The sequence below is a fragment of the Pelophylax lessonae genome (assembly GCF_965119305.1).
Source record: "Pelophylax lessonae genome assembly, chromosome: 7".
NCBI classification, from domain to species: domain Eukaryota; kingdom Metazoa; phylum Chordata; class Amphibia; order Anura; family Ranidae; genus Pelophylax; species Pelophylax lessonae.
The window spans coordinates 247212124-247236154 of record NC_138774.1 but is presented as its reverse complement, the minus strand read 5'-3'; the positions used below and the strand labels follow the sequence as shown (position 1 = coordinate 247236154).

The following is a 24031-nucleotide window of genomic DNA, read 5'->3' as shown; positions in this document are numbered from 1 at the left end:
TTTTGTTAATGGATGGATTTTCAGCTGCAGAATTATCACACTCAGTAGCCTTGTAGAGATACTGTTGAATAAACCTATCCAACTCTCAGGACTTCATCACGGTGTACAGCCTGTTATGCAATATACATATACTCAATCAGATGTTTTAGTGGAGGGATAGAACATATGAGAATGTATAGATGAGAGACAGGTTGTATGGTGATTACTAGGAGTAATATTAGGAGAGTTGCAGGTGATGGTAAAGCAGATAGGTTCTGATGTCTAGTATAGTGCAGATGGTAAGTGGACACAGATGGAGTATACTTAGACAGAGTAACCTAGTGCAAGGATAGTTGAAGGTAGTCCCAAGAGCTAACAGTCTATGCAGATGGTATGGAATAGATAGATAGATAGTCCTGGTAATTGCAGTAGATGACAGTAGGAGATTGGTTAGTAAGGAATCCCCTGTGGGGTACTTATCACTTAGATAGGTTAGTAGTAACAATGTCCATAGATAGAGAGGTGATCCCGTAGCGAGATACGGATCAGCGGCGAGGTTCCGGCGTCAGTTCAGCAAAGGAAATGTCAGCAGCTCCGACTTCACAGGAGAAGGTGCGGTGAACATGTGGTTTGAACGAGCGATGAGTGAGAGAAAGCCGGCGATTGAAATAGCCGCTCATAGCGGCGCTCGGCAATGATGTCATCCGGTCTTAAAGGTATATGCGTCTCTTGTTACACAAGATGGGACGCAATTAGCAAAGAAGAAATATGGAACAAGGGTACCAGAGGTACCAGAAGATTACAGTACCCCCCCCCCCTTAAGGCCGGCTCCGGAAGGCCTCTAGAACTGGCTTTTCTGGATATTTCGAGTGGAATTTGCGAATCAGTCTAGGGGCATGTATATCGGAGGTATCCAGCCAGGTGTCATCTTGGGGCCCATAGTTCTTCCATCGTACAAGATACTGGAGTCTTCTTCTATTGAAACGGGAATCCAAAATTTCTTTTATCTCAAATTCTTCTCCACCTTCCACTTGTACAGGAGGTGGAGGTGAGATAGTAGGCCTTATTCCTTAGTTAGGAACATGGGGCTTCAGTAGAGACACATGGAAGACAGGATGTATCTTGAGGTCTGCTGGTAATGTGAGTTGTACTGCAGCTTTTCCAATAAGCTTCTCTATTGGGAAAGGTCCCAGAAATAGAGGTCCAAGTTTTTTACTAGGGATTTTTAATCTCAGATTTTTTGTAGAAAGCCAAACAAGATCCCCAATGGCATATTGGGGAGAGGGTTTCCTACGGAGGTCGTAGTACCTCTTTTGTTGGCTATGAGCATGTGATATGGTATTGTTGAGTAATCCCAGAGAATCCTTTATCTGGGCAAGATAATCAGATGCCACTGGATTACTTGATGGCAAGATACGTGGTGGAAGGAGTGTGGGATGAAACCCGTAATTTAGGTAAAATGGACTTTGTTTAGTAGTGCTATGAGTCGCGTTGTTATAGGCGAATTCCGCCAGCGGGAGGAGATCTGCCCAATCGTCCTGTAGATACGAAGTATAGCAACGCAGATACTGTTCAATGCACTGGTTAACTCTCTCTGTCTGTCCGTTGGTCTGAGGGTGGTATGGAGAAGTAAGTTTACGCTCTATTCGTAGTATCTGACATAGAGCTAGCCAAAACTTTGAGATGAATTGTGAACCACGGTCAGACAGCAATGTTTTTGGAATACCATGTAACTTAAAGACATGTTTCACAAGTAATTCCGCTGTTTGTTTGGACGAAGGTAGTCTTCGGATAGGAGTAAAATGTGCCATCTTGGTCAGATGGTCCACTGATACCAAGATGGTGTTGAATCCTTTGGAAGGTGGTAGTTCCACTATGAAGTCTAAGGATACCACTTCCCACGGAACCTGGGGTATCGGTAAACTACAAAGTAACCCCGATGGTTTCGTGTTGTCGATTTTAGACCTTGCACAGATATCACAAGATGAAACAAACTTTTTTACGGTTGTCTTCATGTCTGGCCACCAAAACTGCCTAGTAAGTAGATTTAAAGTTTTAGTCATACCCATATGTCCTGCCATAGGTACGTCATGCGACAATTCCAAGATTTTGGTTCGCATAGTAGGGGGTATGTATAATTTATCGTTGTAATAGAGGAAGCCTTCTGCGTCAGTAGTTAGTTGTGGTGGAGGTGAGTCCAGTCCTATGCTGTGCAAAATCTCTTCCTTCAGGGAGCGAATGACACCGATAATACGTTCAAGTGGTATTATAGGAACTGAGGGAACCTCGGTAGAATCTTTCTCGGCTAGTCGTGAAAGTGCATCCGCTTTTTTATTTTTGTCTGCGGGCGTATAAGTCACTAAAAAATTAAACCTCAGAAAGAATAACGACCACCGAACCTGTCGGTGGGAAAGAGTTCTATTAGTCTGAAGGTATTGAAGGTTTTTGTGATCAGTATATATCAGGATTGGCAATTGAGTGCCCTCAAGTAGATGTCGCCAATTCTCTAATGCCAGTTTTATGGCTAATAACTCCTTCTCACCTACTGGGTAGTTCACCTCGGGGCTGCTTAATGACTTTGAGAAGAAAGCAACTGGGTGAAGAGGTGAGGTGTTTGTTGGTCGTTGTGAGAGAACTGCTCCTACTGCCATATTTGACGCATCTACCTCCAAGATGTATTGAAGGGATGGGTCTGGATGGCATAGTATGGGGGCAGTAGTGAAGCTTGATTTCAGCAGACAGAATGCTCCATCTGCTTCTTTTGACCAATTAAATGGTTTCTTCGTGCTTGTGAGTTGTGTGAGAGGTTTCACAATCGCAGAGAAGTTCTTAATGAATTTCCTATAGTAGTTAGAGAATCCTAGGAACCTTTGCAATGCTTTGCGAGTGGTTGGCACAGGCCAATCTAGAAAGCAGGATATTTTGCTCATGTCCATCTTGATTCCATTTTTTGATATAATATATCCTAGGAATAGTACTTCCTCTTTATGAAACAAACATTTTTTTGATTTAACATATAAGTTATGTGCAAGTAGTCTTGACAACACAAGTCTCACATGTTTTATGTGCTCAGGTAAGGAATGAGAATAGATGAGTATATCGTCCAAATATACTACAACACAAACGTCAAGCAAGTCTCTGAATATCTCATTTATAAACCGTTGGAAGGCTGCGGGAGCATTACATAGCCCAAATGGCATTACAAGGTACTCAAACAGTCCGTATCTGGTTCTGAATGCCGTCTTCCATTCATCCCCTTTACGGATTCGAATTAAATTGTATGCCCCTTTTAGGTCCAATTTTGAAAAAAGAGAAGCTCCACGCACCTGTTCGATAAGTTTAGGAATAAGAGGTAAAGGATAACGATCCTTTATTGTAATGGCATTTAATTGTCTGAAATCAATGATAGGCCTAAGGCTAGAATCCTTATTGCGGACAAAGAAGAGTCCAGCAGCAGTGGAGGAAGTAGAAGGTCGGATGAATCCTTTTGCCAAGTTCTCATCCAGATACTCCTTAAGATGAGAGAGTTCATCCTGTGAGAGAGGATAAACATGTCCGAAGGGCAACTTGCTATTAGGGAGTAGATCGATACAACAATCATAGTCCCTATGAGGAGGTAGCATTTGAGCGTTTTTTTCAAGGAAAACCTCCGATAAGTCCTGATAACACTTGGGTATAATGTCATCCGGCACTACAGACAGGATCCTATCATATGTGGGGAGATTACACGTCGTTTCACAATAGTGAGAAGAGAACGCTAGCGTTCTTGTTTTCCAATCGATGATTGGTTGATGTATGTGTAACCAGGGAAGTCCCAAAATGATTGGGAAATGTGGTGATGTTAACACATCAAAGGTGGTGGTCTCCATATGAGACTCATCAGCAGTTACAAGGAGTGCCTGTGTCTGACTGGTGATAGGACCAGAGGATAGGGGGGGTACCGTTAATAAAACTAACGGAGACAGGTTTGGGTTTTGAAACAATAGGTATTTTATTAAGGGAGACAAAACAAATGTCAATGTAGTTTCCACAAGATCCTGTGTCGATCATAGCCTGGGTGGTGATCCTAGTTTGGTCCCACTGCAATGTTAAATGAACAAAAAGATAAGGATTAGAAAAGGAAGTTGTTGTGGGGCGTGGCCTGGAGCGGCATGAGGTAGGACGCTGTTGAGGTGAGCTCCGCTGGCCGAATCTCCTAATTGCATTAATCCTGCACCCCGGAATCCTAAATCGCTTTCCCAGCACCTCCTGAAGCCCCGCTGCAGCTGCGGAACATGTCGCCACCGAAAAAGTCCACGGATGTCACCGCTAAACTGGACAAGTTTCGCCGCCAAGACAAGGGTGACCAGGCCCAAGATGGCGCGGGAGCGGAGGTAAGCTCGGCGGGAGCCGAGACAGAGCGGGTTCTGGACGCTATTGCTCAGTGCCAGGCGTCCCTCACCACCAAGATAGAAGAGGTGAAAATTGACATATCCCTAGTCCGTCAGGATCTCCAGAAGGTGAGGGAGCGGGTGACCGAGGCTGAGCAGCGGATCAGTGGGGTGGAGGATGCCCTGCCCCCCCTTCAGCGCACCTCTGATGCCCTCCAGCTTCAGGTGACCCAGCTACAATTGAAACAGGACGACATGGAGAATCGCCTTAGGAGGTGCAATATCAGACTGATTGGTCTCCCTGAAGGGGCAGAGGGGTCCCATCCCTCAGACTTCCTGGAACAGTTGCTTATTGATACGTATGGTCGTGAGGCTTTCTCCCCTACCTTTGTGGTGGAGAGGGCACATCGCCTCTCGGGCAGACCACCGCCCCAGGGGGCACCCCCCCGCACCTTTATTGCTAAGCTGCTCAATTTCCGGGACAGGGATACCATCCTCAGACTTACCAGGGAAAAAGGCAACATCCCCTTTGGCAATGGCAGGCTAGCAATTTTCCCGGACTTCTCTGCTGATGTCCAGAAAAAACGTAAAACCTTCTTTGAGGCTAAAAGGAGGCTCCGCATAAAGCACATAAAATATGCTATGCTGTACCCTGCCCGACTCCGTGTTGAGGGGGAAGACAGGGTGCACTTTTTTGACGACCCTGAGGCTGCTATTAATTGGCTGGAGAGACTTGAGGCTCGAGCTTGAGTGTGCCTCGTGCCTCGTCCCTTGGATTGTTTTCCGGATGCTACGCTTGACCCCTGGATTTGCCCTGTGTACTGACCTGACGGTTCGATTATCCTTGGATCCTGATGTTCCTGCCCTTACTTGAATTTCCCTCTTGGATGCCTGTTGTGTACACTGTGACCACCTGCAATGGCCCGAACCCCGCTGTTGGGAGGCGTTTTTTTTTGCTTTTTATCCTCCCCTATAACCTACATCCCTGCCGGGTACCCTGTGAATTTTTTTTTTTCTTCTTCTTTTTTGCCACTTCACGCAATGACCTGACCCGGCAGGGTGTGTCCCATCCTTGCAGGCCACCGGAGTGCCTGTACCAACCTTTCCCTACTGTGTATTTGGTTCCCCCTGTGTCCCCCAAGTCTGTTGCCCTCTCTGTTACCCCCTTTCCCTATGTGTATCTCTGCTGTGTCCTATTCACATGCCTCGCTGCCCAGCGAACTCTCGCTCCCAGAACTGCCCAGTCATGGACGAACCGGTTGCCCACTCTGCTGTTGCTGAGCGGGGCGGGAGGCCCCCCTGTTAGTGTTGGTGTATGTTGCCTGTCATGGCCTTGGCCTCTCTCCCGAGGCTCTCCTTTCTGCACCGGTCTACATTTTTCCATGTTCCTGGGACATTGTCAACGCGATTGGTTGACTAGTTGGTTGGGGTTCTCTCAGGCCCGCACGGGTTGGGGTTTGTGCAGGGCGGGGTGGGCGGGTGTTCAGTCTTTATGGTTGTATTTTCCTTGCTGCTATTTAATGCCTTTTGAATTTTTGTTTTGCAAAGCAATGTATGTAGTGCTTACTAGCTATTGTATCTCCAGCAGTTTGTATAAGTTACCAGTGGGTGCCAGCGATGGGGGTGGGGGAGCATGTATCGTAATCACTGTCGGGGAGGTCTCCCCGGAGCTCATGTGCCTATTTATGTTTGCCCCTCTGATGACTAGCCTTAAATTTCTCACTTGGAATGTCCATGGGCTCAGAGACAGGATTAAGCGCTCAGCGGTCTTCGCAGTGCTCAAGCGCCAAAGAGCTGATATTATTGTACTCCAGGAGACGCATTTAGATGGTGCGCTGCAACAGGCCCTGAGGCGTCCGTGGCTCGGCTGGACGTTTCATTCCATGTACACCTCACACTCCCGTGGAGTTGCGGTTTTAATCGCTAAGTCTGTCCATTTTGAGCTCTGGGGATCCCTCGTGGACCCTGAAGGTAGATATGTCTTTTTGAATGTGTTGCTTTATGGTGATCCCTACTTGCTCATGGCGTTCTATGTCCCTCCTCCCTTCTCGTCCACGATACTCCTTGAGGGACTGGACTTCATGGTTCAGCACCCCCAGATCCCCGTAATCTGGCTTGGGGATTTCAACAATACTATGAATCCCAGCCTGGACAGGATGCACGTCTCTGGACCCCCTGTGCCCCCCCCACCTCCACGAGGTTCGCCTGCCTGATGGCGGAATTCAACCTTGCTGACTCCTGGCGCGTCAAGTATCCGCACCTCCAGGAGTACTCCTGCCATTCCTCTGCCCATGGATCGATGTCCCGCATTGATCTTATACTGATTTCCCCCTCGCTGATGCCCAGGTTGATAGACGCGGGCTTTTGTGCGCGCGGCCTCTCTGACCATAATCCCTACTGGATTAAGGTGGGTCTACGGACAGACAGGGCCAGACCTGCCTGGAGATTGAACCCCTTTTGGCTTTCCCTGCTTCCTGAGGAGGAGACCCTGACTGAGAACTGGCACCGCTTTTTTGACACTAATACGGGCTCGGCCTCCCCTCTCGTGGTCTGGGAAACCTTTAAGTTACACGCTAGAGCCACTCTGACTCAAACCATTAACTCTATTAAGGCCGATTCTGCTCGGGCGTATGAACGGGCTGAGCGGGCTTTGGGTTCAGCGGAGGCGGCTTTTCTAACTGACCCGACGCCAGCCGGGGCGGATCAGTTGAAGCTCCTCACCAGGGTGGTGGAACACCTAGACTATGAGAAGGCACGTAGGTCCCTGTTTTTTCAAAAACAAAAATTGTTTGAACATGGTGAGAGGGCGGGCAGGCTGTTAGCGTACCTCGTCCACAGTAATGATAGACCCCCTGTGGTGATCACCCTCCAGTCTGCTGGCGGCTCCCCTATATCAGACCCGGGTGCTGTGGCTGACGCTTTTCGCAGCTTTTTTCAAGACCTGTACTCCTCAGTAGCCCCTGACGATGACTCCCCGATTCTACCATACTTGACGCCGGACGTTCTGCCCCAACTGTCCCCTGAACAACTGGCTATGCTAGAGGCCCCCCTGACCCAGGATGAACTAACCGAAGCAATAGCTCAGTTCCCCAGGTCCAAGTCCCCAGGCTTGGACGGGCTGCCTGTTGAGTTCTACTCTATGTACTCGGAGGTTCTGGTGCCGCACCTCTTGAAAGTGTTCCAAACTGCATTTGACACCTTGACCTTGCCCCCCTCTATGCGCGAGGCTCTTATCGTCCTAATACCCAAACCGGGCAAAGACCCCCATTGCCCAGCCTCTTATCGCCCTATCTCCCTATTGCAGGTGGATATCAAAATCCTGGCCAAGGTGCTCTCCCTGAGACTAAATAAGGTCGTGCTCTCGCTGGTTCACCCGGATCAGTCGGGTTTTATGCCTGGCAAAAACACCTCATTTAACCTGAGACGCCTCTTTATGAACCTCCAGGCGTGGCACAGCAACTCCGGATCTAGGGTGGTGGTTTCATTAGATTCATTTGATTCTGTCGAGTGGAACTTCCTCTGGCGTTGCCTCGAGGGCTACGGCTTTGGGCCTAAATTTATTCGATGGGTCCGTATTCTCTACCAGGCTCCGGTCTCCAGGGTTTTGGCCAATGGCTGCACCTCAGCAGCGTTCCCCCTTACCAGGGGGACCCGCCAGGGTTGCCCTTTGTCCCCCCTTCTTTACGCCCTGGTGGCCGAACCCCTGGCTATCGCTATCAGGTCGCATCCGGGTATCCGGGGTCTGCGGGCAGGCGATCTGGAGGAGAAAATAGGCATGTATGCAGACGATACCTTGCTGTACTTGTCTGACCCGGGTGAATCACTTCAGACAGCTTTGTCCCTCATAGAGCACTTTGGCCGCTATTCCGGGCTGATGATCAATTGGGACAAGTCCCAGATTTTACCGATAGACGATATCCCTCCCCGACCCCCGGATCCCCGTTATCCCCTCCAGGTGGTGGACCGTATCAAATATCTAGGAGTTCTGGTTACCAACTCCCCTAAAAACTACCTGTCGGATAATGTCCAGCCTCTTTTTGATTTATTGAAGTCTAAAACCCAGACCTGGGCACGGCTCCCGCTGGGAGTAAGGGGTAGGATCAACCTTGTAAAAATGGTGTTGCTCCCTAAATTGCTCTATACGTTTTGGCATTCCCCGATTTACCTTCCCCTTAAATATTTCTTGCAGATTGACTCAATTCTTAAGCCCTTTATTTGGGGCAACAGCCGACACAAGTTGGCCTGGAGGAAACTGAAAAGCCCCACGGACCTGGGTGGCCTTGCCCTCCCTGACTTCAATATGTATTACATAGCTTCCCAGCTGTCACACTATTTCCACCTCCATAACTCGGATAGGGAGCGATTTTTGGCCCTTCTGGCTCCATCCTGGGCCCCGGCTAATGCTGACCCTTTGTCCCTGATTCTGACGGGGGCCGGGGGGACTGGGCATGGCGGGGATAGGGGGAGCATGTTGTACCACTACAGGCGCTTATGGGATGTTGTGTCCAACAAATTGTCACTTCCCTCGCTGCATGAACATACTCCGCTGTGGCATAATGCTCAACTCCCCGAGTTCGAGACTGTTCCAGATGCACATGCCTGGGCCAGGTATGGTATTCACTTTTTAGCCCAACTGCTGGAGAACGGCACTTTACGTACATTTGAAGACCTAAAGCGACAGTACAGCCTCCCCAACCGCATGCTTTTCAGATACTTTCAGATCCGGCACGCTTTCTCCTCTCAGTTCCCTGCTCCCCTGCCTGACATAACCCCAATTTCTATGATCGAGGTACTCAGGGGCTCTGAACCCAAACAACTTATATCCCACCTCTACAATGCTCTTCTTCTCCCCGCGTCCACGACTTCAGCCTATGCTCTTAAGACTAAGTGGGAGGGAGATTTGGGACCCTTGGAGGACGAGGAGTGGGAGGATGCCCTGGACAACTGTAAATTGGTATCTCCAAAGCTGTCCGACCGTCTGACCCAGCTGTATATCATGCATAAGGCCTACCTGACCCCCCTACAACAATCTAAGTTTCAGCCGGGTGGCTCCTCTGACTGCCCTATGTGTGGGAGGGAGCGGGGTACGTTCTTCCACCTTCTCTGGAGTTGCCCAGAGCTCCAGGGATTTTGGAAGCAAGTGGTTGACTTCCTTCATGATACTATGGGCTCCCCTCTGACATTGGCCCCGAAGCCCTGCTTGCTTGGTATACTTCCTGATGTGAATCTAGATAAGTTCACTGTACATTTTCTGTACGAGACCCTATTCCTCGCCAGGAAGTGTGTAGCTCAAAAATGGATGAGGGACACCCCCCCGTCCTTCGCGGACTGGCTCAGATCGGTCAACTCTACTCTACCCTACAAAAAAATGATTTATACGCACCAGGGTTGCCCTGATAAATATAATAAGATATGGGATAGGTGGGTCCAGGCTCCAGAGACGTGCATCTAGCTTGTTTGATTTGTTTATCTTTTTTGTGCCGTGCATTGCCTGTGCTGTGTATATCCACGGTTGGGACCCAGTCGACGCACCCCGGAGCCCCCTGCGGTTATGGACTCTCGTGTTTTTTTTTTATTTTTTTTATTTTTTTCTCCTTTTATTTTTTCCACCTGAACCTGGAATGGCTCCGAATACTTAGTGGACTGGTTTTGAGTCTTAGACACGGTTTTCATTCCCCGCCACTGCTGATATACCGCTGGAGTAAGCTGGTACGATGTTGTATTCTGTGTACTATTATTTGTTTTTTATTTTTTCTCTGTAAGCACTCATGTTACTTGGTCTAATGTTTGATGCCCTTTTTATTCAATAAAGACTGTTGTTTGAGTAAAAAAAAAAAGAAAAGGAAGTTGTGAGTCCGCCTAGCAAGACATTTGAACACTCACCCTCTTTTCTGCGGACAAGGGGACAGCCGCTTATCAAATGATTCGGGGATGCGCAGTACATGCAGAGATGTTCGGTCTTCCTTCTGGCACGTTCAGAAAGGGTCAGAGGTGGGCGTATCATTCCTACCTCCATAGGAGTAGGGTCAGCAGGCAACATCCGAGAAGGACTGGAAAATGGTGAGCCCATCTTCTCAGCCTTTCTTTCTCGTAGTCGTCTGTCAATATTGATACTGGTCTGTATCAGTCCCTCCAGAGTGCCAGGTAAATCCGCTCGGGCGAGCTCGTCTTTAACGGCCTCAGATAGGCCGAGTCTAAACTGTGTTCTCAAAGATGTGTCGTTCCACCCTGAATCAGGGGACCATCTTTTAAAATTTGCCACAAAATCTTCAACGCGTCTCCTTCCTTGTTTCAAGGCCCGTAACTGGGTATCAGCGGTACTCTGCTTATTGGGGTCTTCATATAAACTAGCGAGTTGTGCTAGGAATAGAGGGTAAGAATTAAGGAGTGGATCATCCTTTTCAAAGAGAGCGTCTGCCCAGGCCCGGGGTTCACCCGTTAAATAGGAGATGATGGTACAAACTTTAATTTGGTCAGTGGTGTAGGTTAGAGGTTTTAACAAAAAAAGTAAACGACATGCGTTTTTAAATTCACGAAATTTGCTCCGATCACCAGAAAACACTAGAGGAGGGTTTATTTTAGGCTCACGGGGCTGAGTAGCAGAAAGTTGTGTGAGACGGCCAACCTGCTGTCTCAAGGTCTGATTTTCGTTTTGTACCTCTGTAAGCGCAAGGATCAATGCATCTACTTGCTGTTTTAATTGTAGTACATGAGTGGGTAATTCTGCTGAATCCAAATTTTTTTTTTAAGGCTCGTTCAATCTGTAACGTTCATGCGTTTTTGTTAATGGATGGATTTTCAGCTGCAGAATTATCACACTCAGTAGCCTTGTAGAGATACTGTTGAATAAACCTATCCAACTCTCAGGACTTCATCACGGTATACAGCCTGTTATGCAATATACATATACTCAATCAGATGTTTTAGTGGAGGGATAGAACATATGAGAATGTATAGATGAGAGACAGGTTGTATGGTGATTACTAGGAGTAATATTAGGAGAGTTGCAGGTGATGGTAAAGCAGATAGGTTCTGATGTCTAGTATAGTGCAGATGGTAAGTGGACACAGATGGAGTATACTTAGACAGAGTAACCTAGTGCAAGGATAGTTGAAGGTAGTCCCAAGAGCTAACAGTCTATGCAGATGGTATGGAATAGATAGATAGATAGTCCTGGTAATTGCAGTAGATGACAGTAGGAGATTGGTTAGTAAGGAATCCCCTGTGGGGTACTTATCACTTAGATAGGTTAGTAGTAACAATGTCCATAGATAGAGAGGTGATCCCGTAGCGAGATACGGATCAGCGGCGAGGTTCTGGCGTCAGTTCAGCAAAGGAAATGTCAGCAGCTCCGACTTCACAGGAGAAGGTGCGGTGAACATGTGGTTTGAACGAGCGATGAGTGAGAGAAAGCCGGCGATTGAAATAGCCGCTCATAGCGGCGCTCGGCAATGATGTCATCCGGTCTTAAAGGTATATGCGTCTCTTGTTACACAAGATGGGACGCAATTAGCAAAGAAGAAATATGGAACAAGGGTACCAGAGGTACCAGAACATTACAGTATGTTGTGGTCTTTAAGGTGCCCATCTAATAGTTTTCTGAAACTATCGATGCTCTCTGCTGATACGACTGTTTGCGGAAGAGAATTCCACATCCTTACTGCTCTTACAGTAAAGAACCCCCTACGTATTTTAAGGTTAAACCGCCTTTCCTCTAGTTTTAGTGAGTGGCCACATGTCTTATTGTATTCCCTTTCTCTGAATAGTTTGTTCCTTATGCTAGGGTCGCCAGTACAGTATTTGTACATTGATATCATATCCCCCCTCAATCGTCTCTTCTCCAGAGAGAATAAGTTCAATGCTTGTAGTCTTTCCTCATAGCTGATGTCCTCCATTCCCCTAATTATTTTTGTTGCCCTTCTCTGGACTCTCTCCAGTTCCAGCACATCCTTTCTGAGGACCGGTGCCCAGAACTGGACAGCATACTCCAGATGTGGCCGGACCAGAGTCTTGCAGAATGGGAGAATAATCTCTTTATTTCTGCAGCGAATCCCCTTTTTTATACATGGCAGTATTTTGTTGGCTTTGCTTGCAGCGGCTTGGCATTGCATGCCACTGCCAAGCCTGTTGTCCACTAGTACCCCCAGCCAGGTCCTTTTCCATCTTAGATTCACCCAGAGGTCCCCCCCCCCCCCCCAGTGAGTAGCTTGCTTTCATGTTTCTGATGCCCAAGTGCATTACTTTACATTTTTCAACATTAAACCTCATCTGCCATGTAGTTGCCAACCCCATTATTTTGTTCAGGTCTGCTTGTAAGGTTTTCACATCCTGCATAGAAGATATTGGCATGCTTAGTTTAGTGTCATCCGCAAATACCAAGATTGTGCTGGATATCCCCTCCTCTAGATCGTTTATGAATAAATTAAACAGGATTGTCCCCAGGACAGAATCTTGGGGGACCCCACTTTCCACACCCATCCAAACCGAGTACTCCCCATTTATCACCACCCTCTGGACTCTCCCCTGGAGCCAGTTCTCTATCCAGGTACTCACCCTATGGTCCATACCTACGTACCTTAGTTTGTACAGTAAGCGTTTGTGGGGAACTGTGTCAAATGCCTTTGCAAAGTCCAGATACACCACATCCACAGGCCTTCCTTTGTCTATATGGCAACTCACTTCATCATAGAAGGTTAATAGATTGGTCTGGCAAGAACGATTTTTCATGAAACCATGCTGATTACTACTAATAATACAGTTTTTATTACTAAAGTCTTGTATATAGTCCCTTAACATTCCCTCCAAAATCTTGCAGACTACTGATGTTAGGCTGACCGGCTTATAGTTACCCGGGATATATCTCGGCCCTTTTTTAAATATTGGTACCACGTTGGCTTTTTTCCAATCAGCTGGCACCATACCCGCCTGTAGACTATCCATAAAGATCAAGAATAATGGTCTGGCTATCACCTGGCTTCCTTAAGTACCCTCGGGTACTCTCGTGTGCAAGCCATCCGGTCCCGGTGATTTATTTATGTTAAGTTTCTCTAGTTTAGTTCTAAGTCTATCTTCTGTTAGCCATGGCGGTACTTCCTGAGGTGTATTATTTAATTTATCATTACAAGTTGGGTTAGTGTAGCCCCCTGATTCTTTTGTGAAGACCTAAGAGAAGAAATTATTTAACACTTTCGCCTTCTCTCTGTCCTCTGTGGCCAACTTCCCTTTGTCATCTTTTATGGCGCCAATGTGTTCTGGCCTCGCTTTCTTACTATTTATATACTTAAAGAATTTCTTGGGGTTCTTTTTACTCTATTCCGCTATACGTCTCTCATGTTCTACTTTATCTTGATTTTGCCTTTACATTTCTTATTGCACTCTTTGTAATGCTTGAATGCTGCCAATGACCCCTCAGCCTTGTATTTTTTGAAGGCCTTTTCTTTAGTATTAATATGCATTTTTATGTTGGAGTTTAGCCACCCAGGGTTTACTTTTGCTCTTTTAAATTTATTCCCCTTTGGAATGCACTGCCAATCCCTTTGTCTAGTATGCTCTTGAAGCACTCCCATTTTTCCTCCGTGTTCTTTGTTCCCAGGGTTCTATCCCATTTGATATTTTCTAGCAAAGAGCGCAGTTTTGGGAAATTGGCTCTTTTGAAATTCAGTGTCCTTATATTACCCTTGTGTTTCCTATTACCATGATTAATACTGAAACTAATTGACCTATGGTCACTATTTCCTAAGTTGCCCCGTATTTCTATATCCGTGAGCAGGTCTGTATTGTTGGTAATCAGTAGGTCTAGTACTGCATTGTTTCTTGTCGGTGCATTCACCATCTGACCCATGAAATTGTCCTGCAAAACATTTAGGAACTGCCGAGCCTTGGATGAATGTGCGGTTACTTCTGCCCAGTCTATATCTGGATAATTAAAGTCCCCCATTATAATGACATTTCCCATCCTTGCTGCCAATCCAACCTGTGAAAGGAGGTCCGCCTCCCCCTCCTCCCTCTGGTTGGTGGGTCTATAGCATACGCCCAATATTACTTTTCCCATAGTGCCTTCCCTTTGAAGTTCTACCCATAGGGATTCTACCTCATCCATAGCTCTCTCCTCCTGTCAGCAAGGAAGTTGGTCACAAGCAGTCGGCCTGGTGAGCCATAGTGTGGTGCTGAGCCAGGAGGTCCAGGATACTGACAGTGGAGTTGAAGGCAGAGTGACCGGAGGAAAAACAGTGTCCGTGAGTACCCGGAAGCTTGCCAGGGGTCTGCCCAGGAAGGAACCCCACTCCAGTGGGGTCAGTGGACAGAGGCTAGCACACACAGCAAGTTAGAAGGGGGTACCAAGTTAGACCCTGAAGAGTAACCTAAGGAATTGTTCACCTTTCAAATCTTTACTTTAGTGGCAAGGTGAAGCAGCAGGCCTTGCCGCACTCAATTCAGTTAGAAGTCCTCAAGATTTGTGCATAGTTGTCAAGTTGGAGTATCCCACTCATCCCTTCTCCCATCCCAATACTAAATAAAACACAAAAAAACAAATCTCCTGGACTGTTCATTGACTGAGCCAAGTACAAAGCGATAAGATTTTATAAACTGTTGCTATGGGTAACCCAGGGGAATCCACACTCAGCAGCTCCCAAGGGGGCAGTGTTACATAAAAAAAGGAAAACATACAGTTTGGGCATCTCGAGAGGACAGGAGGCACTGGGATACGGAGGACTGAAGCCAATGATGGGCTTTCAATGTTAGAAGCAGAATTCAATTTTAATTAGGTCACTTTTACTTGCTGGGTGCCAGAGCTGAGCAGTGGGCAATCTGTTTATGGCATTTGTCAATTCAATTCCACATGCACCTTTCTAGCTAGTAGTGATCCCTGGTTTTGCTTTTTTTTTCTTCTTTGCAGTATACCCAACAAGGCCTACACAGACACACATTACAATACACTAAAATCAGGCAAGTAAACCAAACAATAGAATCTCAAACATTTAAAATATATGGCATGTTTGTCACAAACTGTAAATCCTCTTTATGAACAGTTCAATTCCACCAAGGTTTAGTATGCTAGTATACCTAAAACTGATATACAGGAATACAGTTTACAAACCGCTTACACTGCAAATAAATGTATAAAAAAGCCTTTATAACCACCAGATTTCGGTATGGAATTCACAGGATTCTGCAGGTAAATCATGTTTTATGAAGAGGGAAAATCACAGGCAGTGAACACTCTAGAACTAGAATAGGCAATAGGAAATATCCCAACGTGTATCACAGGATCCTTATTGTCTGCAAATATTCATGTGTTCTTTAATGGAATTTACATATTACAATAGAGATATGTCTCTTAAAATGCATGTAAGCATTAAAAATATACTGTTTTTAAGTTTAAACTATGTAACTTTCCAGTTTTTAAAGCGGAACTAAACCCTCCTATCCTTTGAAGCCAAGGAAGCTGCCATCTTAGCCTCTATGTGATCTGCAGTTGCCATGGTGCTGCATGTGTGATCAGTTATGACTAAGCGAATATATAATTTCGTGAAACGCGTCAACTGTTTCCTTCCTCCTGTCCCTGGTTTGTCGTTATGGATTTTATGGATCTTCAATAAATGGTTTTTATCATTCTCTACTCTCAAGTTGGTGTGCAGTTGCCTACTTCTTAATTGATCAGATATGACACCAGCCATTTGATGGCTTGACAATTGAGTTGAAAGCACAAGCAACTGTGACAGTTAGCATTCATGGCATGACTTGAATGTGCTGTAAATGTTTTGGGAAACAGTTAAATCGATGGGTTTACTTCCCTCTAATGGTGTTTGGTAGCTTAGCTTTCATACTACTTCTCCGTCTACTTCTCCATAAAAAGGTAGTACAGTCTGTGTCAAACATAGTGAGCCTTTGAGGATGCTCAACCTGTTAACTTACCATGTTCTGGACGGAAGGAGGTGCAGAGCTGACTGATAAAACCCAGCAAAAGAAACAGAAGAGCAGAGAAAAGCAGGATTTAAGAAAAGATCAAGAAATATTGATAGTATTCAAGAGATGCAATCCAGTAATTTACAGTTATTGACGAGTGAATAAAAGTGTCTGGAATGCAGTTGGTGTGAGTGCAGCGAAAGCTGATTATAGAGAAATGTGGGCACTGGTTGTGATGTTAAAAAACTAGGAAGTAGATTAAAATGTATTAAGATGTAAGTAAAGAAATACTATAGAACAGGGTTTACTACTCACCGGCAGATCCAGAGGGTGGAGGTTCGCCAGACTGCTGCCACACAGTAGCCTCTGCTGCCAATCGTCTGATGTACCCCTCCCCCACGCACATTAATATATTCTCGGGCTTAATATCTGTATGGATTATTTTACATTTGGTGTGTAGGTAATCCAAGCCCTGCAATACCTGAGTATCCAAAAATATTATAATTAGCAAATGTAATTGGCAAAATATAAAATGTTTAAAGAAAAAAAACAAGGTACAAATTACATGGTGTTGCTAAGGAGTATACCTGACTTATCTACAACATGCAGGTGTTCTGGTTGGTGGTTGGACACTGGCATCGATAAGTACAAGCCAGGACCAATGGGCTTGCATTGTACATAAGAACAGCGAAGGCCCACCCACAAAATGGAGTGTCAGAGAGAAGAGGTGAGCATATGAAGCCTGCAATAGGTTTAGTTAATAACCTAGGTGTCTTGTACAATACTACTGTATAGATATACATATATCTATACATAATATATACTGTATAAACTTTGCCTGAATCTGCACCTGAATCGGACCCAAAATAACGTAGGGCCATTTTGGGAACTGCACAACAGCCACCCCAGACATGTGTGAACCCAGCCTTAGCAGACTCACACAACCTAGGTATAACTTATTCTGTGGCTACCAATGCATTCCATATTACATATTCATCCAGTACTGGGGAGCACCAGGTGAATGAAGTGTAAGGTTGAGCCCATCAATAGTGGATTCTGGTAACCCATAATAGGTACAGCTTCCACTCCTACACCTGACCATAACCAATCTTTAGATGGAATGGAAGCAAGTATACAGTATCTCACAAAAGTGAGTATACCCCTCACATTTTTGTAAATATTTTATTATATCTTTTCATGTGACAACACTGAAGAAATTACACTTTGCTACAATGTAAAGTAGTGAGCGTACAGCTTGTATAACAGTGTAAATTTGATGTCCCCTCAAAATAACTCAACACACAGCCATTAATGTCTAAACCGCTGGCAACAAAAGTGAGTATACCTCTAAGTTAAAATGTCCAAATTGGGCCCAATTAGCTTTTTTCCCTGCCCTGGTGTCATGTGACTCGTTAGTGTTACAAGGTCTCAGGTGTGAATGGGGAGCAGGTGTGTAAAATTTGGTGTAATCGCTCTCACTCTTTCATACTGGTCACTGAAAGTTCAACTTGGCACCTCACGGCAAAGAACTCTCTGAGGATCTAAAAAAAAGAATTGTTGCTCTACATAAAGATTGCCCAGGCTATAAGAAGATTGCCAAGACCCTGAAACTGAGCTACAGCATGGTGGCCAAGACCATACAGCGGTTTGACAGGACAGGCCTCGCCATGGTCGACTAAAGAAGTTGAGCGCACATGCTCAGCATCATATCCAGAGGTTGTCTTTGGAAAATGAAGGGGGGGGGTCAGCCTGTCAGTGCTCAGACCATTCGTCGCACACTGCATCAAATTGGTCTGCATGACTGTTGTCCCAGAAGGAAGCCTCTTCTAAAGATGAGGCACAAGAAAGCCCGCAAAGTTTGCTGAAGACAAGCAGACTTAGGACATGGATTACTGGAACCATGTCCTGTGGTCTGATGAAACCAAGATAACCGTATGTGGTTCAGATGGTGTCAAGCGTGTGTGGCAGCAACCAGGTGAGGAGTACAAAGATAAGTGTGTCTTGCCTACAGTCAAGCATGGTGGTGGGATTGTCATGGCCTGGGCCTGCATGAGTGCTGCCAGCACTGGGGAGCTACAGTTCATTGAGGGAACCATGAATGCCAACATGTACTGTGAAATACTGAAGCAGAGCATGATCCCCTCCCGTCAGAGACTGGGCCACAGGGCAGTATTCCAACATGATAATGACCCAAAACACACCTCCAAGACGACCACTGCCTTGCTAAAGAAGCTGAGGGTAAAGGTGATGGACTGGCCAAACATGTCTCCAGACCTAAACCCTATTGAGCATCTGTTGGGCATCCTCAAAGGGTGAGGGTGGAGGAACGCAAGGCCTCTAAAAAGGCCTCACAAACTCCGTGATGTCGTTATGGAGGAGTGGAAGAGGATGTTGTGGAAATTGCATATTTAACAGTGGTAAATGATACCTTTCTGTACCTTATCTTTTGTAAAGATTTGGAAAGGAAGTTTGGCCAAGCCTAACCCCCCCCCCCTTCAAAGTCACTGTACAATGGATAAACAGCCCTTTTGTCCTCAGAACAAATGGTGTTGGTTTGGGGGGATGGTATATTCCTTAATTACAAGTCTAAATGACTGCTCAAAGCTGCAAGAAGTCAGTCTCAAAGGAAACATCCATGAAGCGATGACTACTGACTTTTCTCTGTGCCATGTGCGAAAGCAAACGGGACTCCATGGCTGCAAACTTCTTTTAGCTAAGTATATTTGCTTTATCTTTATCTGTATCTGCTAGTCTTGTATTATGCTCCTAAATATTGTAATAGTTTTGTATGTACAGATTGTTTTTTTTGGCATAGTAAAAGCACATTTATACACCACAAAGGTCTAAGTTTCCTTGGTTGTACCGCAAAGTAACGTTGCTAGAAACGCAAGCAAAACATTTGGGGGCTCGTCCGGGATTTGCGCTATGAATTCAACTGAAACAGACCTGTTTTCTGTGGTGTGTTGTGTAGCTTGTGCTAGGTAAAAAATGCTGCATAAGCTGTTTAGGAAAAGCAAGGCTGCAGAGGTTTCTGGTGTCCAGAAGGAAATGTGCAGTTTACCTATCTGGGCCAGAGACAATGAGTGGGAGTCTCTTGCTAAAGAATTTGCAAAGTATGCTTCTCCTTTGAATAAGACTTGGGGTGATAAAATCTCAGATCATTTTGTAGATTTTAGCCTTAAGGGGTTGGATTTAAGTAAAGCAGAGAAGAGGACAGTTTCCACAGTGGGCTGGTATTTTCTTCATGCTCTCTATACAGAATCACAGAGAAGGGAGAAGGCAGAGGCAGAAGTTAAGTTATTGAAAGACCAGCTAGCAGTTGCTTCAGAGTGTGTGCGTTCAACTGCTAGTAGGGCTGATGATTTGCAAGAGCGGTGTGCAGCCCTCATGACCAAATCAATTAATGCCTTAAGGAAAAGAAAGGGACGTAAACCTGTTAGTAAAGCCAGGGTACGTGCCATTGTCACATCCCAAAACTGGGATTGTGAGGATGTCTCCTCTAATGATAGTGAGGATGAGGAGATAGAATTTGATGTTTCTGATGATGATCATCCAATGGGAAAGAAAAAGTGTGCCAGACCTCTCATTACTAAGCATAGGAAAAGGCAACATGATAGAGAGGATATGGCAGATGGGGAGGTGCATTATCGCAACCCCAGAGATGTTGAATTTGAAGAAGTCAGGGAGTTTACACAAACTGAACTCCATGAGCTGGAAAAACAATACAAACAAAGGTCCGGGGAACCCCTATTGAGTTGGCTCTTACGTTTGTGGGATGAAGGGGCGGACAGTGTTGTTTTGTCAGGCAAGGAAGCAGTGGCTTTGGGAGTGTTAACCCATGATCCACAATTGCGTCAGGCCATGTGAAAAGCCCGAGAGTTTAGTGTGAATTTTTCACTCTTAGACCTCGTGAGAGATGGTATAGTCCGAGTATACGCTAATCCTAGTGACCTGGAAAATACCTACTCATGGAGAACATTAGGAGAAGGTATTTCCAGGTTACGTGAGATGAGTTGTATAACCGGATTAAATACATTTCCAGAATGGATGGGTCCAGATATGGAACCCTTTATGTCTGCTCTGCGCTCTAAGCTAATGATGTCTGCACCATTTAATCTCAGGGCTCCTTTATTGTCTTTGCTGGGAGGCCTGGGTTAAAACAGCAAAATTCATGAAGCAACAACCCTTTTAAGCCAGTTGGGGGAGCTAGAGGAGACTAAAACAAAACCTGTCAGGGCAGTAGATAAGGTCAGACAGGCAGAGAACAGGCTGAAAAGGACTTTTAAAGAGAAGAAAGGGAATGTGGGAGAGAAGACAGGAGGTGAAGAGAAAACCAGGCTAGTTATCTCTAGGAAACAAATGTGGGTGGACCTATTAAAGGCAGGAGTACCTAAAAGTGAGATAGATGGCATCTCTACTGCAGAAATTTTGAAGCGGTTGAAACATTTAGTGGGGAAAACTGTCAGGGTTAGAAACACTACTCCTAGTGAAGATAACATCAGCCTTGATTTAGAGACAACAGAACAGACCCCTCCTGTTAGTCCCAAACCCATTCCCAAAACTGAACATGAACCCAAACCCAAATCCCTTTATCCTGGGGAGGAGTTAGAGAGAATTAGAAAAGGGGATTGGGAGGTCCCTTATCCTTTATGAAGGGAAGGTGGGTCTCCTGTAATAGCAATAAGAACAGTGACAGCAGGAGACCGACGCCCATATGCACCTGTCACTGTATGGTGGGGGAAGTCGTCTCCTCCTACACATGTCATGGCTTTAGTGGATACTGGAGCTGAAGTTACACTTTTGCAAGGAGATCCTTCCCATCACAAAGGAGAATTGATTTATGTAGAAGGTTTGGGAGGGCAAACCACACCAGCAGTTAGGACACGGGTGAAATTGGCTATTGGCAAGGGACCAGGATTTTGGACAAATGTTTTGGTATCAGAGTTACCTGAAAATATTCTTGGGATGGATGTACTTCAAGGTCAGTCTATTCAGACTGAACAAGGTACATTCACATTCGGGTATCCTAATAAAACGTATCTGGTCAGGGCGGTGAAGGCTGTGGTCAGAGGTCATGCAAAATGGACCCCTGTCTTTATTCCTCCACCAGAGAAGCCAGTCTGTCTCAAGCAATACAGACTTCCTGGAGGCCACAAAGAAATTGGGGAGACTATTCAGGAACTGTTAAGAGTAGGGATCCTTAGACCTGCTGTAAGTCCATTCTCATCTCCGGTGTTCCCAGTAAAGAAACCTGATGGGACATATAGAATGACTGTGGATTACAGAGGTCTAAACAAAGTTCATTGGAGTTGTGGGATTCTGGAGATCATTCATCCCACATCTTGGACTGATTCTGAGGCCTATATACAATGTCACAAGAAAAAAGACTGAGTTCACATGGGGTTCAGAGCAGCGGACCGCATTTCTGGCTGCTAAAGAAGCCATTTTGCAGCATCAAGGATTGGGACCTGTGAGACAAGGAGTACCATTTCAGCTGGATGTAGTGGAGCAGGATGGTACAATATCTTGGAGTCTGTGGCAGCCAAATGAAAAGAAGGGACTGAGAGCAATACCCATTGGATTTTGGTCCAAACAACTTACAGGGGCACAGAAGAGATACACGCCCCTAGAGAAGTACCTGTTTGGGGCCTACACAGCACTTCAACATGTAGAGACCATTACAGGAAAGGACACAGTCACTATCCATACTGCATTGCCAATAGCAGGATGGGTGAGAGATGATGGACTGACCACTAGGGCAGCTGTAGCCCAGAACCAAACACTAATGAAATGGAAATGGTACCTTCAAGAAAGAGGGGGTATTGCAGCTGGGGATGTCAGAGACATTTCAAAACAGTTGGCTGGGCTTGTCACTTTTACCAGCACCCATACAGAAGAAGAAATTCCTGTGCTGCAGTCATCCAGCATGCACGAGGCTCCACCCTTTGAGTCTCTGTCAGATAAGATGAAGGAGTCAGCATGGTTCACTGATGGTTCAGCCATAGTCACCTCGTCTGGTCGTAAATGGACAGCAGCAGCCTACAACCCGAGTACAGACACAGTCCTGCAGGAGACCGGAATTGGAGGGTCCAGTCAGTATGCAGAGTTGAAAGCTGTAGTGATGACTCTTCAGGAGGATCTTTCTTCCCATGTCACTATCTACACTGACAGCTGGGCGTTTTTTTAAGGACTGACAACTTGGATGCCCACGTGGAAGTCCAATGAATGGTTGATTCATAGAAAGGTGGTGTGGGGAGGCAAGGAAGTCTGGGACTTCATCTGGAAGGAAGCTCACTCCCGCACCATAAAAGTGGGGCATGTTGATGCACATGTGCCCCTGGTCCCAGACTTTGAGAACTATAACAGAGTGGCAGACGAAATTGCCAAGGTGAATGCAGTTGTGCCAATTGATCCTGTCTTGATGAACTTGGCCAACTGGGCCCACAAGCAATCTGGACATTTGGGGCAGAAAGCCACATATGAATGGGCACAGCAAAGAGGATTGCCCATATCAATGGACATGATAAGGACTGTAATAGGCAACTGTACAGTGTGTGGAGAAGTGCGACAATGGCCATTGCAAAAGTACTCCACCGGGTCGATTAAGAGGGGAGAGAGGCCTGCAGAGATTTAACAGATTGACTTCATTGGTCCCCTGCCCCGGGGAAACAATGGACTGAGGTATTGTTGCACTGCAGTGGACACCTATTCAGGACTTTTGTTTGTTCATCCTTGCAAACGCGCAGATCAAGCCGCAACACTCCAACTGCTACAATAAATTGTTGTTGCGTATGGCTGTCCCAAACAAGTCCAAAGTGATAACGGCTCACACTTCACCGGATCAACAGTACAGCAATGGGCCAAAGATTCTGGAGTGTACTGGTTGTGCCACATCCGATATCATCCACAGGCAGCTGGTTTGATTGAAAGATACAATGGGCTATTGAAGGACCAGATACGCAAACTTACACCCACACGTACACTAAGGGGGTGGGATCGGGTCCTCACACAGGCAGTCATGTTGTTAAATTCTAGGCCACTAGCCAAAAGCACACCATATGAAAGGATGGTTGGGGCTGGGGTGCAGATTCCACAGCTAGAGTGCAGAGTTCAGTATTTACACAAGGTTCCTGAATGAACAGGGTTTAACAGGTACCAATATTTATAGCCGGGGGGGAGTACAGCGCTTTAAAGGTGCTTAGTGCATATTATTCATATAAATACATTTGCTTTCAGTGCTTTCAGATATTGATAATATACATCCCTATGTGCTTAAAAAAATACTTCTATCTAATGTATAAATTTTCTCCAGTGCATAAATAATTAATAATAAATTAATATCTCTCCAATATATAAATATTTCTTATAGGTGATGTAAAAATTAGTGCTTCATACAATCCATAAAAATTATTATAAAAGTTATTATAAATAAAGTGCCAGTGATAAAATTATGTGCTTTTAAACCATCAATAAATATATCATTCAAAGAGTGGTAAAGTGCCAAAGTGTCCTTAACCACTCTACTACCGCTCACGGTAATAGTACTGCGGCAGAGTGGCTCGTTCCCGTCCAGTCACGTAGTATTAACGTGACTGGACTCCTCCCCTTCTGGGCGGCGCTTGCGCGCCGCCGGAGGCTCGCTCCCGCTGTTTTCATTCACAGCGGGAGTCGGGCCAGGGGAGGAGCAGCGGCGATCGCCGCTGCTCTTACCCGATCGTCGGGGATCGAGTCTGGAGATCCGCCCGCTGTGTGTAAACACAGCGGGCGGATCTCCA

At 45.8% G+C, this 24031-nt stretch overlaps 1 protein-coding gene across 4 annotated transcripts in view; it reads right to left on the bottom strand.

The window, feature by feature from the left end:
* The window catches only part of SRPK3 (SRSF protein kinase 3), a 252684-nt gene that overhangs the window by 93749 nt on the left and 134904 nt on the right, over window positions 1–24031 (bottom strand). For all 4 annotated transcript variants that reach the window (XM_082262612.1, XM_082262611.1, XM_082262613.1 and 1 more), the window contains exons 8-9: window positions 16572–16737; window positions 16266–16297 (exon numbers count right to left, since the gene is read on the bottom strand). In XM_082262612.1, coding sequence (XP_082118738.1) covers window positions 16266–16297; window positions 16572–16737 — 198 coding nt within the window. The remainder of the gene's footprint in view (window positions 1–16265; window positions 16298–16571; window positions 16738–24031) is intronic.